Source organism: Anolis carolinensis, chromosome 5, assembly GCF_035594765.1.
Source record: "Anolis carolinensis isolate JA03-04 chromosome 5, rAnoCar3.1.pri, whole genome shotgun sequence".
Lineage (NCBI taxonomy): Eukaryota > Metazoa > Chordata > Lepidosauria > Squamata > Dactyloidae > Anolis > Anolis carolinensis.
The window spans coordinates 66,848,902-66,864,547 of record NC_085845.1 but is presented as its reverse complement, the minus strand read 5'-3'; the positions used below and the strand labels follow the sequence as shown (position 1 = coordinate 66,864,547).

The 15,646-nt window shown below is 43.5% G+C and overlaps 1 protein-coding gene across 1 annotated transcript; it reads right to left on the bottom strand.

Annotated features, from left to right (window-relative positions):
* Positions 1 to 8,314: 8,314 nt before the first annotated feature.
* On the bottom strand, positions 8,315 to 14,733 carry helt (helt bHLH transcription factor). The gene is made up of 4 exons (XM_003221630.3): positions 14,541 to 14,733; positions 11,971 to 12,075; positions 11,574 to 11,670; positions 8,315 to 9,108 (listed from the first exon to the last, which is right to left on the bottom strand). The coding sequence occupies exons 1-4, from the start codon at positions 14,565 to 14,567 to the stop codon at positions 8,624 to 8,626; spliced, it is 714 nt and encodes a 237-aa protein (XP_003221678.1). The 5' UTR covers positions 14,568 to 14,733; the 3' UTR covers positions 8,315 to 8,623.
* Between the last annotated feature and the right edge of the window lie 913 nt (positions 14,734 to 15,646).

The window sequence follows — 15,646 nt, the reverse complement described above, 5'->3', positions numbered from 1 at the left end:
TAGTTGTCCTCAGAGGAGCCACGCCACCTGCTTTTCCTTGATCATGAAGGTCTTTGAACCCTGCTGCAATGTCTCCCTTCCACTGGTCTACTTCTCTCGACATAACTTGTCACATAGTCTAGGGCTGGTCCAAGGCCGGTGAGTTTGTAGCTCCAAGGAGAACATGAGCGCTTGTTTGCTCAATAACGCTTGAAAGCACAAGTGACCTCTGTATTAAGAAAGCTGCATGGCCCTGGCTAGACTCAAGGCTCCTTCCGCAGCGGAGGCAAATCCAAGGAGACTGGGCCCTGTTTCTGCCCACACAGCTTTGTGCCTTGCTCCCATGTGTGGAGAGAACCTTTGATTTCATGGGGATGATGGTTTTTATTCGTGCCCAATCAAGGATGAAGCCCAAGGAACAAGAGATTGGCCTTTTCAGAGACACAACAATGGGTCACCTCCAGCCCAAACTACTGGGAAGTTTTCTCTGTGTTTTGTTGGATGCTCTTGGAAACCCACACTATACAACTTACTTAAAAGGAGAGCACATGAGAAGGGGAAGCGGCATGAATTGGAGCATTGTGGGAAGATGGGAGGGAAACATACCCCAACTAACTCTATTCCAAATGTGTTCCTTCTTTGGCCTGAGTGAATATTATGATTATTTTTCACCCTGTGGAAAAGAAAACCCAACTAACTCCAACCTCACTGGGCAAAGAAGGAGATTGAGAGAGACAGAGATAGGAAGCTCAAGGAAAGATTTGAGGCCGGAACAAGGGAACAAGACTTTTATCCCAAAGCCATTGTAAATCTAAAGCAGGGTTTATCCTCCTCCGTGCAATGAAAATAGGGGGAGGGGTAAAGCGAGAACCAAGAACCGCAACATTTGAGTCACAAAGACTGTCATGGGCTACTGCAACTTTGCAAAATTATATGTAAATGACCCAAGTTTTGACTGTGGTGGCCTTGTGCTAATCCTAGGGAGAATATCTACTTAGTAAAGAAAAGTGAGGGAGGTTTTCTCTTAGGGAAAAAATCTAATTTGGTTAACAGTGGCCAAAATGTTGAATAAATTAATAATAATTTATATTTCCAGGGTAACACTATATTTGTAATGCTTCAGTGGCAAAAGAGATCTAAACGGCTTAGTGCTGGGAGAGGGGGAAACAGTCAAAGACGTTTTCTTCATATTCTACCTCAAGGGATGAGGAAAATGAGTGTAAGACACGTTTTCCAATAATAGGCGCCAGCCGTTCTGCTGTGGCCACATGCAGACATTTAGCAAAAGCTATTTCCCTGCTGACCACATTTGGATTTGGAAGCACAAGTGTGTCTCAACAAATGCACTGTTATTTCTCTTCTATCTTTAGATCGTCCACTAAGATGACCTCCTTTTAGTCAATCTGTCACACCAGGTTTCTCTCTGTTTACAGTTAAAATGGAAGAAATACACTACGTATCATGCCCATTGTAATGAAGACCTTTTTGTCTTTCTTAGGATAATAGAGGTGATGGCTCACAAATTGTGGGTCAGCCTGTTCCTTGACCTCTGTAAACAATCCAGTTCAGATCTCCCTAAAGCCTGAAGAATGAAATGGAATAAGTTAATTTACCTCCCATCAGCTGATTCGGAAGTGCAAACCTCACCAAATAATGTAAAATACCAAGTGATGCACACATGTATAGAGAAGTAACTTTTTCACTAACATATTATTTTTCTGGTCCTTAATCAAGGGCTCAGAAAACGTTATTTTTTCCACTCATGATCACATTCCGTCTCGACAATGTAATTTTCTAATTTTGTTGAAACTCAAAAAAAAAAATCTCACAGAAAATGTGAAGATATGCTATGAAAGATATGCTATGAAAAAGATATGCTATGAAAAAGAAAAGAAAAGGTAAGGACAAGATACAGTGCTGAAAACATGAGGTTATTAAATGACAGAGATATCTGTCAGTTATTCTATCATTTTGTCAGAATTTAAAATATTAGTTTTGCAACATTCCAAAACTATTTAACATCTACATTTGATGAATTCGGTAGAGATTTGCTTATTGTTGATGCCCAATGAATTTTCTTCTGCACATTCATTTAAAATCATGCAAACATTCTAAAAGGAGGAGGGAGGCTTTCGCCTTTTCAATTTCTGTGTGGTTCAAATATGTGGTCATATATAAGAATCAGAACTGGTTTTGGATGGCCCTGATAGGCAATTAACAGATTTATCAAGCGGGGCAAAAAAGCATCCTAGGACGCTTCTGCCCCAGTTCACCCATGGAGGAATGGCGGGGCTTCCACAGGTGTCAACCATTCGGTAACGCTTCCCCAAGTGTGATGGGAAGATGTCAGCTACCGGCTGGGGCACCGGGATTGCCCTGCTGCCACCCCGATGATGCCCAGATTTGCTACGGAGGTTGGAGAATCACTACACTGGACCTCATCCATGTGATGAGGTCCTTAATGTCCTCTAGACATTTTGGGTTATTGTTCCTATCAGCCAGAACCATTATCACCAGCATAACCAGTAGTACCAGGCTGTGTGGTTTATAAACCAGAATACTTTGAGGATACCATATTACCTGCCTCTGTTGCATGGTAAACTTCTCCTAGCATGAGTGCTCAGAAAAGAAGGAAGGGGATGCTAGGATCGACTTGGTGGCCCAGAGAAGGATAGCAGTGGCTTAGGGAGAGTTGTTTTGGAATCTCCTGGCAGTTCCCATGAATCTGGAGAAAGTGATATCAGTTCTCATGAGAACCTGCCAGAAGTGCAGGCTGAGAGAAATGTGGGAGATGAATGTTCGTCTAAGTCAGGGGTCCCCAAACTAAGGCCCGGGGGCCGGATGCGGCCCTCCGAGGTCATTTACCTGGCCCCTACCCTCAGTTTTATAATATAATATATTGTATATACATATAATATTGATAATAATATTATAATGTAATACAATATAACACTAATAATACCATAAAATAACATTAATTATTCTATATTACGTATAATATTACTAATAATATTACAGTATAGTGGTATAGTTCAATATAGTAATATATAGATGCTAATATTGTGCTATGCTAATAATATAATATATTGTATGTACATATAATTTGTAAGCCACTCTGAGTCCCCTTTGGGTGAGAAGGGTGTGATATAAATGTAGTAAATAAATGCAGTAAATACATAAATAATAAATAAATCAATTTTAGACTTAGGCTCGCCCAAAGTCTGAAATTACTTGAAGGCACACAACAACAACAACAACCCCTGTAATTAATTTGACTATCTCATTGGCCAGAAGCAGGACCACACTTTCCATTGAAATCCTGATAAATGTATGTTGGTTAAAATTGTTTTTATTTTTAAATATTGTATTGTTCTTTCATTGTTGTTGTTGTTGTTGTTGTTGTTGTTTTTGCACTAAAAATAAGACATGTGCAGTGTGCATTGAAATTTGTTTGTATTTTTTTTTCAAATGATAATCCGGCCCCTCAACAGTCTGAAGGATTGTGGACCGGCCCTTGGCTTAAAAAGTTTGAGGACCCCTGGTCTAAGTCAAGGTGCTTGGAACTGCAGAGACAGAGCATATAACAAAGACAGACTCGCTTTTCCCAGAGGATGAGAGATAAGGAGAGGAAAAGCAGGTGCGTGAGAAATGATGTTATGGGTTGGGGGGGGGGGAATGAAGCCTTTTAAAGTGGTTCCTGCTGGTACAATCCTTTGTGAGAGTAACGTTGTATTCAGCTGAACAGCTCTTGGTTTTTGGTCTTATGTTTTTGGAATTCATGTATTCAGGTTTCTAAGTTTGTTCTTGCTTCTAGTTCATGTGTGGCATAGGTTGCCTGTCTTGGATTCATGCTATCTTGTTTATGGATATCTCTGTGGTTTGATTATGGAGATTGCATTTGAAAGGATTTTGGACTCTAACTATCTTGGAAATGACATTTTGAACTTTGATTCTCTCTTGAATTTGCTTAATTTTTATATACTCATCTTTAAATAAACTTTTACTTACAGGATTATCTGGACAGTTGTTCAAGCCCCTGGAGCTGCGGGAGCGGCCACTGTTAGTTCCAGCTCTTGCCAACCTAGCAGTTCGAAAATATGCCAGTGTGAGTAGATCAATAGGTACCGCTCCGGTGGGAAGGTAACGGCGCTCCATGCAGTCATGCTGGCCACATGACCTTGGAGGTGTCTACGGACAACGCCGGCTCTTTGGCTTAGAAATGGAGAGGAGCACCAACCCCCAGAGTCAGACATGACTGGAATTAACGTCAGGGGAAACCTTTACCTTTACCTTTAGTTGTGTTTAGTTGTGTTTTAACTGTTTCACTGTCAAGTTTTTAAACTTTTATTCGAAGTCTATGAAGCCACACAAACCCAATTATGTTAATTTTCTTATAGGGAGATAATCTCACCCCCTTCTGAAACTCATATTTTTCACATAGTTTGAAAGCAGCATTGCACATTTTTCTTACAGTAAATTTTTGCCTTCATGTTTTCCGAAGTCACCAGGAAGGAAAAAACATTCACCTGGAAGTAATCAGGAAGGTACGGGACCTGGCTATCTTCGTGGCCACATCTTCCCTTACGAACCTGCACGATCTCTAAGATCCTCTGGGGAGGCTCTTCTCTCACTTCCAACCCTGTCTCAGGTGTGGTTGGTGAGGACAAGAGAGAGGGCCTTCTCTGTGGTGGTCCCCTGGCTCTGGAATCCCCTCGCCAGGGAAATGAGGCTAGTATCTACCTTGTCCATCTGCCATAGAGATCTAAAAATGTGGATGTTCCACTGTGCTTTTGACTAGACAATCCCCCAGACAACTCGGCCCCAACTAGGATATAAAATCTCATTCTTGCACTTTACTGCTATTCTCTATCCAAAGATATTATGTTCCATCTTATGTTGCCTCCATCCCTAATTCTGCTGCCTGATTTATGCATTTTATCCATCAGACCTATCCTCAAAATTGTTTTGCACCAGTCCGCTCATCCGTGCCTAGGAACTGATTTTATTTCAGGTTCATTGGTTGGTTCAATTGTTGCTTCTATATTTTGTTATAATGTTTTTGTTTTATTCTGTTTTATGCTATTGTCTATGTAGTTGATATGTTTATAGTTTAACTATGTTGATTGGGTAAGCCATCCCAAACCCCTTCAGGGGGATGGAGGCAGGATAGAAAAATAATGTTGTTGTTGTTGTTGTTGTTGTTGTTGTTGTTACAAGCTGTTCAGTGCATGAATTCTTCTTCTTCTTCTTCTTCTTCTTCTTCTTCTTCTTCTTCTTCTTCATTATCATTACATTTATTATATTTATTTATACCCTGCTTTATCTTCTCAAGGGGACCCAAACTGGTTCAATACAGGACAACCAAACATAGTCACGTAACTTTCCGTTGCTTGTATGAATTTCACTGATTAAGATAATAGACCAGGCATGGGCAAACTTGGGCCTTCCAGTTGTTTTGGACTTCACCTCCCACAATTCCTAATAGCCTGCCGACTGTTAGGAATTGTGGGAGTTGAAGTCCAAAATACCTGGATGGCCCAAGTTTGCCCATGCCTGAAATAGACACTGAAATGAAACAAGCTGGTCTAGCCATGGCTAGTGGATTGCTGAGTTATCATGCCCTGAGTTATCAGCCTGGACATTTGCAGTCTGAAAAAGGTACTTTTTTGACAACAGCTTCCAGAAACTCTTAGCCATCATGTAATCACTTCATCTTATCTCAAGCTAACTATTCAGTCTTTATTTACCAAAACCCGTGGATGTTATTTGTGTGGATTACAGCTCCCAGAATCCCTTGATCCCTCCATCCCTTTGACTCCCTACCATTTTATCCATCTAAATCTTGCCCAAGGTGGCTGTTATTTATCTCACTCCTGGAATCCCGTGGGCCTGAACTAACCCTCTGCTAGACCTTTGAAAAACATTTCCTCTTTGGGGCCATTACCACCCCATGTGCCTTGTCCTTGTGATATCCTATTTTTTTCCAAGTTCTGTTATTTGCTCAATGCACAGAGGAAGCTGTGAAGGACTGAAGCTCAGAGGAACTCCTGCTATGATATCTGGAGATTCCTCTCCTCATAAAGATGTTGGATGGGAAATTGTGTGTTTCATCAGTCCCATCCCTGATTTAATGCGAGGATCCCAAAGTATTGAGTGACACCTTATGGCTCTGGGATGCACTAAGTCAGTGGTTCTCAACCTGTGGGTTTCCAGATGTTTTGGCCTTCAACTCCCAGAAATCCTAACAGCTGGTAAACTGGCTGGGATTTCTGGGAGTTGTAGGCCAAAACACCTGGGGACCCACAGGTTGAGAATCACTGCACTAAGCACTAAGACACTGGTTCTCAACCTATGGTTCCCCGGGCGTTTTGGCCTACAACTCCCAGAAATCCCAACCAGTTTACCAACTGTTAGGATTTTGGGGACTTGAAGGCCAATACATCTGGGGACCCACAGGTTGAGAACCGTTGCACTAAGGCATCACTAAGTGGAAGTTGTTTCCAATGCAGTCAGGGTTGGCAGATTTGTTAGTCAGGATCAGAGTCTGAGACATCAATCCTTTTGCTCACCCCAGTTGGGTGATACTAACTTTTACTCTACCATATAACTTTTAAAAACAGCAATCAGATCTATTAGAGACATGGGGTACGGAAGAGCCTTTAATGCCTGCTTCTTACACAGAATGAGTGTGGCTGGCCATAGTTTAAGAGGGTGGAGACACTTGGCATTTACAGTATCCCACATCCCATCTTCAACATTAGATTTAATAGGCTAACTCACTGGCTCACTGTAAATTTTGCTGGATAAGAATATTCCCATTGTGTGGCACATTTTGATATGGTTTGGGATTGTAATTACAGTAGAGTCTCGCTTATGCAACATAAATGGGCCGGCAGAACGTTGGATAAGTGAAAATGTTGGATAATAAGGAGGGATTAGGGAAAAGCTTATTAAACGTCAAATTACGTTATGATTTTACAAATTAAGCACCAAAAATCATGTTTTACAAGTCTGCCACTTGTTTGGGAGTATGGCTGCACATGTGTTGTTGTTGGGCGTGTTGGCCCACTGCCTAGAGAAACAGCTGTGGATCCGGGCAGGAGGCAGATTGTGTTGGATAATACAGAATGTTGGATGAGCAAAGGTTGGATAAGTGAGACTCTACTGTAAGTGTTTATTATCTGTCTTCAAGTCATTTCTGACTTATATTGACCCTTATGGACCCCCCGATGGTGCAGCAGATTAAACCACTGAGCTGCTGAACTTTCTGACCAAAAGGTTGACGGTTCAAATCCAGGGAGCGAGGTGAGCTCCCAGAGTTAGCCCCAGCTTCTGCCAACTTAGCAGTTTGAAAACAGGAATTTTGGATAATACATTTATTTACTGGTTGACTCATAAATTTATGACAAAGGAATTATACTTGTTCAGGTCTTGGTGTTGGGATTATGTGTTTGTAAAATGTTTATTGTTTCATGTTTTGTTTACACTGCAAGCTGTTAATGTATGTAAATAATTTTTTTTAAAACCTAGCCATTCGAAAACATGCAAATGTGAGTAGATCAATAGGTACTGCTCCAGCGAGAAGGTAATGGCGCTCCATGCAGCCATGCCGGCCACATGATCTTAAAGGTGTCTACAGACAATGCTGGCTCTTTGGCTTAGAAACAGAGATGAACACCAACCCCCAGAGTCGGACACAACTAGACTTAATGTTGGGGCCGGGGGGTGGGGGGGGATCTTTACCTAAAGACCCTAAGGCAATCGTATGACAGGATTTTCTTGACAAGGTTTGATCCGAGGGTGTTGCCTTTGCTTTCTTTTGAAGCTGAGAGAGTGTGATGTACTCTCAGTGGATTCCTATGGCTAAGCCGGATTCAAATCTTGGTCCCAAGAGCGATAATTCAATGCTCAAACCACTACACCTTACTGACTCAATATGGGGATCATGCAACTCCCCAAATGCTGTTGGCCGCCAGTTCCAGCAGATTAGCGAGATCTGGTGAGAAGTGCTGGAAATTGTAACCAAACACACTGGAAAGGCTATATCACTCCCATCTCTGGAATAGACATGCTCCTCCCATTAAGTCAATGGCAATATACTCAGTGGTTTTTCCCAAATCAGATAGGATTCTAGTTCCAACACTTTTGTGCAGACCTCTCCCCCATCCCTTTCTAGTTCTTTCAAATTTATTTACATTTAGTCTTCTTTAAATATTTCCTTTAAAAAAATACACAGTGTGCATGCCCTGTAACACCAGAACAAATGTTTAGAAGAGCAGAATAGCTGGAAAGCCAATAAGTAAACACAGCAAAGATATCTCAGTCTGACCCCAAATTGAACCTTTTTTAAAAACAGCAGTAGATCTTTATTTCATTCCACGTGGCCCACTATTACTTCCATGTGTATTTACATGTGTGGAAGGAAGCCTGTCGCAGAAGATAATTTATTCTCTTCAGGTCATATAAATATGTCATTGGTACTGCTTGGCCTGGGACATGTACTGAGCCCTTAAGAACAACCTGGTGGGGAGAAGTCCAATGCCATGGCTGTACTAAGAAGGGGAGAAGTCTTGCATTTTTCTGTGCAGCTCTTAAAGACACAGAAGCCTTCTTTGGAGCACAAGATGGCAATCCCAGGTTCAGGCTATAGCACAGATGGATGCTGGCCAGGAGACAAGCTGAAAGCATTGGGGTTGGGGTGGCCGATCAGGTTGAGGTAGTGCCGGTCCAGGCCTTGTACCGATAGGAAAGTACTGCGCTGCTGCCCAGGGCTAGCGAGAGGCATGGCTGGATTGGGAAGATAGGGAATGGTGGGGCTCCTAGTAGAGCTGTGCCAGGTGAAGTGGCCGTGCCCAGACCCCTGCTGGAAAACCGGGTCATTGGCGCTGTGTCCCAAACAATCTGGAGCTGGTGGAAGCTGGTAGGAAAAGTCTGGGTCTGGAAGTGATCCCAATGAGGCCAAGATGGGTTCAGTGACAAAGCGAGCTTTGGACTGCAAGAAAGCCAGAATCCGGGCATATTTGGTATCTTTGGTTTCCATTTGCTCTACCGTGGTCAGATAGTGAACCAGATTCTTCATGCACTCGTGGTAGCCATAGTGAAAATAATTGGCAAATTCAGCTAGAAGCTCTGCAGGAGGGAGGGAAGGAAGAAAGGAAGGAAGGAAGGAAGGAAGGAAGGAAGGAAGGAAGGAAGGAAGGAAGGAAGGAAGGAAGGAAATATGTGTTATCTTAGGTCTTGATTTTGGGCATTATGATATATTGGGTAGGAAATGATCAAAGAACCCCAGTCAACAACACTGCTTAACAAAATTGCTTCTTTGGAATACAGCTCTCTGGAGCTGGATCTACACTGCCCTATATCCCAGGATCTGACCCCAGATTATCTGCTCTGAAATGGATTATATGAGTCCACACTGCCAGATATGAAAGCTTTTGCCAATACATTCATAAAATTTGACACAACTTTAACTACCAGGCTTTGAAGCTTCAATTGCAACATTCACACTTCCCTCAGGCAGACAAGACCTTCCACAGATATATAAACTGCACTTGCTTAGTTTCCAACAAACCTCATAACCTCTAAGAATGCCTACCATAGATGTGGGTGAAACGTCAGGAAAAAATGCTTCTGGAACATGGCCACACAGCCTGGAAAACTCGCAGCAATCCTGCATGAATTCTGTTGTGTAGATAAGTAGTGCCCAACCTGTGGTCCATGGAACACCAGTGGTCTGCAAGAACTGAAATATGTTCCGTGGCCTCACCATTACTACTACAGATAATAACACAGCCCAACCCCAATAAAATATTTTTTTCTTGCTGTCTTTGTTTTTTGGCCTGTTTCTGGTGTTATTTGGGGTGCTGGTTGAGAAAATTGCATTGGATAGACCACATCAACTCTAGATAATTAAATATGGTTTTGTGTGGGTGAGCAGATGGTGACTACTAAATGGCGTATGTTTATATCAGAAACTAGATCAGATGTGGTCCATCCAATGCAATTTTTTCAATCATCACCCCAAATAACCAAACCGAATCTAAAGTTGGCCAAAAACTGATTCGTAACCCTTTTGGTACTAATGTTGGAGAGTGGTCCCTGGTCAAAGTGGTCCCTGGTAAAAAAAAAAAAAAGGTTGGGAACCACCAGGGCCATAGCTAGAAAAATGGGGGTGGGGATTGAAACTTTTTAAAGTGAATCATTAAGAGTAGTTCCATAACGCAAAATAATTTAGAAATCAGGCTCCATCGATAATGTTGGGTGTCATCCTGGATTCCACAAGTCTCCAGTCCCAAATGAGTAGTTAGACTAGAAAACAGGAATAGAATGAGGGAACCCTTTCTCTATTCCCATGCATGCCTTCTTAGAAGATGCCTTTCCTGTCTCTACTTTTCTTGCTTGACCACTATCATCTCCCCCATTTGAAGATGTAATAATATGACCTCTTTGAGGTATGAGGTAACTTCTTCTCTATTGGGATTTTGATTGTCCCTAGGCTTTGACCACATGGCCAGCCTCCATTACTTTCCTTCTTCTCCTGAAAGGATGCATTTTCCTTTGTTCTCCTCCTGAGAGGATGCATTTTGCCACTCTCCAGGCAAAATGTAGCTACATAGATATTTTTAAAAATATTTTTACCTTTTTACCTTCCTTAGAAGATAGCTTAGAGAGATAGCCAGCTCCAAGAACCTTTTATATCTAGAATGGATTTCTTTTTACTACAATATTTGGAACCTATAATTGTGACTCTGCAATCCTTTTGCCATCCTAAGGAACAAAAGCTTATCCCAGCAATCCACAGGTAATGTGTTGTGGAAGGCTTTCATGGCCGGGATCACAGGGTTGTTGTATGTTTTCAGGGCTGTATGGCCATGTTCTAGAAGTATTCTCTCCTGACGTTTCGCCCACATCTATGGCAGGCATCCTCAGAGGTTGTGAGGTATGTTTGGTATGTCCACAGGTAAGTTTCTGCTGTTTGTGAAGGGTGCTTCTGGCACTCTACTGTATTGTATGCGGAATCACCCCAAGAGAGGGTTATTTTTGAGTCTAATCGCTCAATAGATACCCAGCAGATAAACTTCAGTGGACACTCAGGACAGATAAACTTCAGTGGACACTCAGGACAGATAAACTTCAGTGGACACTCAGGACAGATAAACTTCAGTGGACACTCATGGAGATTTGGTTAATCAGTTAAAATTCATGAGTAAACCAGGTTTTTTTTAAAAAAATATTTCGGGGAGTGGGTTAAACTCCTACACCCCCCCCCTTGGCTACAGCCCTGGAACCACTGATCTATACTGTAGAATTGATTCAGTTTGGCCCCAGTTGAACTGCCATAGCTCAGTGCTATAGGAAGTCTAGGGTTTATCATTTGGCAGAGAAGGTAAAAAACCTTGCTCCAGGATTCTGTGGCTGGCAGTTGAAGTGGTGCCAAACTGCATGGATTCTGTTGTGTAGTTACACCCCGGAGGCCAAGGTGAAAGCCAGCCTGGAGCTCTTCCTTGAGCTTCAATGGGAGCGCCTACTAGGGAAAGGCCAAGCGCCAGGAATGCGCCATTGGGCTCGAGCGCGCTGAAGTGCTGCTTCCTTACCCTTTTCTCTTCCCCGGGGGAAATCCGCCGAATGGAGGGCCCTCAAGTACTGGACGGTCATCTCCAGGATCTCCGCCTTCTCGAGTTTGCCGGAACTCTGGAAGGGCGTCAAGAGAGAGGAGGAAAAGTCAGGGGAAGCGTCCTGCCACCGAGGGCGAATTTGAAGTCTTGGAAAGGCGCAGGGAGGAAAGAGAGGAGAGAGAGGAGCGCACGGGCCAAGCAGCTCTTTCCCTCCCAAGATTGGCACCCCAAGACCCTCTCCTTGAACCCTTCCACCCCTCAGCAATAAAAGGAGCCCCAGCTGCCCCATTTGGGCCAACCCCACCTTGGCACAAGGCTTTATTCGCCACAGAAGAGACGATGGAGATGCCTCTCCCTTGAGCCCCCTCTTGCGCACCTGTTTGGCCAAAGCCATGGGCACCGTTTTCCCCAGCTCGTTCAGACAACGGTTGATCCGATCCCTCCTCCTCTTCTCGATCACTTTGTGGGAAACAGGGATTCTCTGGAAGGGAAAGACGAGTCTTATAAACCAGGGTCGCCTTTGGGCACGTGGAGAGCAAACTGTGGGCACCAAACCGCACCCAAGGACCCCAGGGTGCTTCTTTTCTCCTCTGGCGATGGAAAACTTTCTTGGATCTTTTACCTTGTTCCTCTGAAGCAACTCATTTTGGGGCAAACCTCACACCAAAATAAAAATAAAAATTAGAGACGTGTACATTCTTTCATTTCAGCCTTCCCTATCCTCAGTAATATCCTGGAGAGGAAAGAAATATTACTTCTCAGCAGCAGCCTTGCCAAATGGAGACCACGAAATGATGTCCCACTAAAGTGTTGAAATATTTGTGTTGTGAAAGGCTTTCATGGCCGGAATCACTAGGTTGCTGTGAGTTTTCAGGGCTGTATGGTCATGTCCCAGAAGCATTCTCTCCTGACGTTTCGTACACATCTATAGCAGGCATCCTCAGAGGTTGTGAGGTATATTGGAAACTAGGCAAGGGAGGTTTAGATATCTGTGGAAAGTCCAGGGTGGGAGAAAGAACTGTTGGAAGTGTGGACGTTGCAATTAATCACCTTGATTAGCATTGGAAAGCATTGCAGCTTCAAGGCCTGGCTGATTCCTGCTTGGGGGAATCCTTTGTTGGGAGGGGTTAACTGACCCTGATTGTTTCCTATCTGGAATTCCCCTGTTTTCTGAATATTGTTCTTTATTTACTGTCCAGATTATAGAGGTTTTTTAATGCTGGTAGCCACATTTTGTTATTTTCCTGGTTTCCTCCTTTCTGTTGAAATTGTCCACATGCTTGTGGATTTCCATGGCTTCTCTGTGTAGTCTGACATGGGGGTTGTCAGAGTGGTCCAGCATTTCTGTGTGCTCAATAATATGCTTCATCCAGGTTGGTTCATCAAGTGCTGTGCAGTGCTTTTCATGTTCATAAGGATCACCAAATGCAGCATTGCCCAAACACGAACCAAGGAACATGGGAGGCACTGCAGACTAACTCAACCAGAGAAGTCAGCCATAGCAGAATACTTGATGAACCAACCTGGACACAGCATAATTATCTGAGAACATAGAAATGCTGGATCACTCTCACAACCACCATGTCAGACTACACAAAGAAGCCATTGAAATCCATAAGCATGAACTTCAACAGAAAGGAGGAAACCATGAAAATGAACAAAATCTGGCTACCAGTATTTTAAAAACTCCAAAATCAGGATAGAAAATAAAGAACAACACTCAGAAGACAGGGCAATTCCAGACATGAAACAGTCAGGGCCAGCTAACACCTTCTAACGAAGGATTCCATCAGGCAGGAAGCACCCAGGCTTTAAATATGCAAGGCTATTTAATGCTAATCAAGGTGGCCAATTGCAACATTCACACTTGTCTGAAGCAGACAAGAGTTCTTTCTCCCACCCTGGCAGGGCCATAGTCAGAAAAAATTGGGGGTTGAATTTTTAGCGAATCATGAAGAGTAGTTCCATAATGCAAAATAATATAGAAATCAAGCTCCATCAATAAACTTCAGTGGACATTCAAGACAGATAAACTTCATTGGACACTCATGGTGATTTGGTTAACCAGTTAAAATTCATGAGTAAACCAGGTGTTATAAAAAGCCTGAAACATTTCAGAGGGGGGGTTGAACCCTTACCCCCCCCCTTTGGCTACAGCCCTGCACCCTGGACATTTCCTCCTAACAAATTATTCCCCCAGGCAGGAAGCAGCCAGGCTTTGAAGCTTCAAGGCTTTTCAATGTTAATCAAGGTGATTAATTGCAGCATTCATACTTGCCTCAAACAGACAAGAGTTCTTTCTCCCATCCTGGACCTTCCACCTTCCACAGATATATAAACCTCCCTGGCGTCGTTTCCACGGCTGCATAGTATATGGTACACTCCTCCTAACAAAGGATTCCCTCAGGCAGGAGGCAGCCAGGCTTTGAAGCTGCAAAACCATTCAGTGCTAATGAAAGTGGTCAATTGCAACAGTCACACTTGCCTCAAACAGACAAGTTATTCCTCTTACCCTGGACCTTCCACAGATATATAAACCTCACTTGCCTAGTTTCCAACAGACCTCACAATATCTAAGGATGCCTGGCATAGATGTGGGTGAAACATCAGGACAGAATGCTTCTGGAACATGGCCATACAGCCCAGAAAACTCACAGCAACCTACTGTTGAAATATTGTGGAGGCATAAGGGGTCTTACTCAGAGGTTTGACATGTTGTCCCTAGAGTTGAAATGCTCAAGGTGTAGAAATGGTTCCACATCTCAGTCCCTGTTGCAATCTTTGCCCCACACCCAGCTTTCCATTTTTTCTTTGGTTCTGATCTGGACTCATGTCTTCCTCAATATCTCCCTTCCCACAAGACACAAAGCTGAGACAGTGTCTCAGATCTCAAGGCGAAGGCTGAGCCCAACCTCAAGAGGCAGAGGCTAGGCTCTCCAGACTCACTTTCCGCTCCTTCAGCTTGGAAGCCATGTCTTGAGCAACAGAACCTGGCAGAAGAGCCCGAAATCCTTCCTCCTCCCGAGTCTCTGGTGGACTGCAGAGCCCTTCGCCTCCAAGGGCCGGCTTATAAAGCGATCATTTCTGAGCCGGAGGGAGGGGGACTGATATTCATGGCCTGGCTGATTCCATAGGATTAGGGAAAGCCGCATTCGGGAGGGGAAGGCATGCATTAAAGATCAGGTTTGGAAAAAAACCAAACTATGTTCTGGGGTTGCCTCTCCTCCATAGTCTGGGGGGGGGGGGGGGGAGACATGACAGGTCAGCTTTGTCACTCCACGTGGCCCTTCAAAAGACACGTGACCCCACCCCCTTCCAGGGTATTTGCATGGCAACAGGTCCGGCAGGAGGGAAGCTTGTGGGAAACATAAAGTTCTCTATGTTAACGAAGGCTTTCATGGCCGGAATCACTGGGTTTCTATGAGTTGTCCAGGCTGTATGACTATGTCCCAGAAGCATTCTCTCCTGACGTTTCACCCACATCTATGGCAGGCATCCTTAGAGGTTGTGAGGTCTGTTGGAAACTAGGCAAGTTGGAAACACAGTTTATATATCTGTGAAAGATCCAGGGTGGAAGAAAGAACTCTTGTCTGTTGGAAGTGTGAATGTTGCAACTAATCACCTTGATTCACATTGAAAAGTCTTGCAGCTTCAAAGCCTGGTTAATTCCTGCCAGGGGAATCCTTTGTTGGGAGGTGTTAGCAGGCCCTGATTGATTCCTGTCTGGAATTCCTCTGTTTTCAGAGTGTTGTTCTTTATTCACTGTCCAGATTTTAGAGTTTTTAAAATACTGGTATCCAGATTTAGTTCATTTTCATGACTTCCTCCTTTCTATTGCAATTGCCCACATGCTTGTGGATTTCAATGGCTTCTCTGTGTAGTTTGACATGGTGGTTGTTAGAGTGGTCCAGCATTTCTGTGTCCTCAGATAATTATGCTGTATCCAGGTTGGTTCATCAAGTGCTCTGCTATGGCTGACTTTTCTGGTTGAGTTAGTCTGAATTGCCTTTCATGTTTGGGCAATGATGCGCTTGGTGGTCCCCTATGTAGAC

Excerpts from the sequence above, each read along its gene's own strand:
- helt (XM_003221630.3), bottom strand. The coding sequence starts at position 14,567 with ATGGCTTCCAAGCTGAAGGAGCGGAAA. Across the intron at positions 12,076-14,540 it reads CCAAGCTGAAGGAGCGGAAA|AGAATCCCTGTTTCCCACAA; the intron begins GTGAGTCTGGAG and ends TTTCCCTTCCAG. Across the intron at positions 9,109-11,573 it reads CCCCCGGGGAAGAGAAAAGG|AGCTTCTAGCTGAATTTGCC; the intron begins GTAAGGAAGCAG and ends TCCCTCCTGCAG.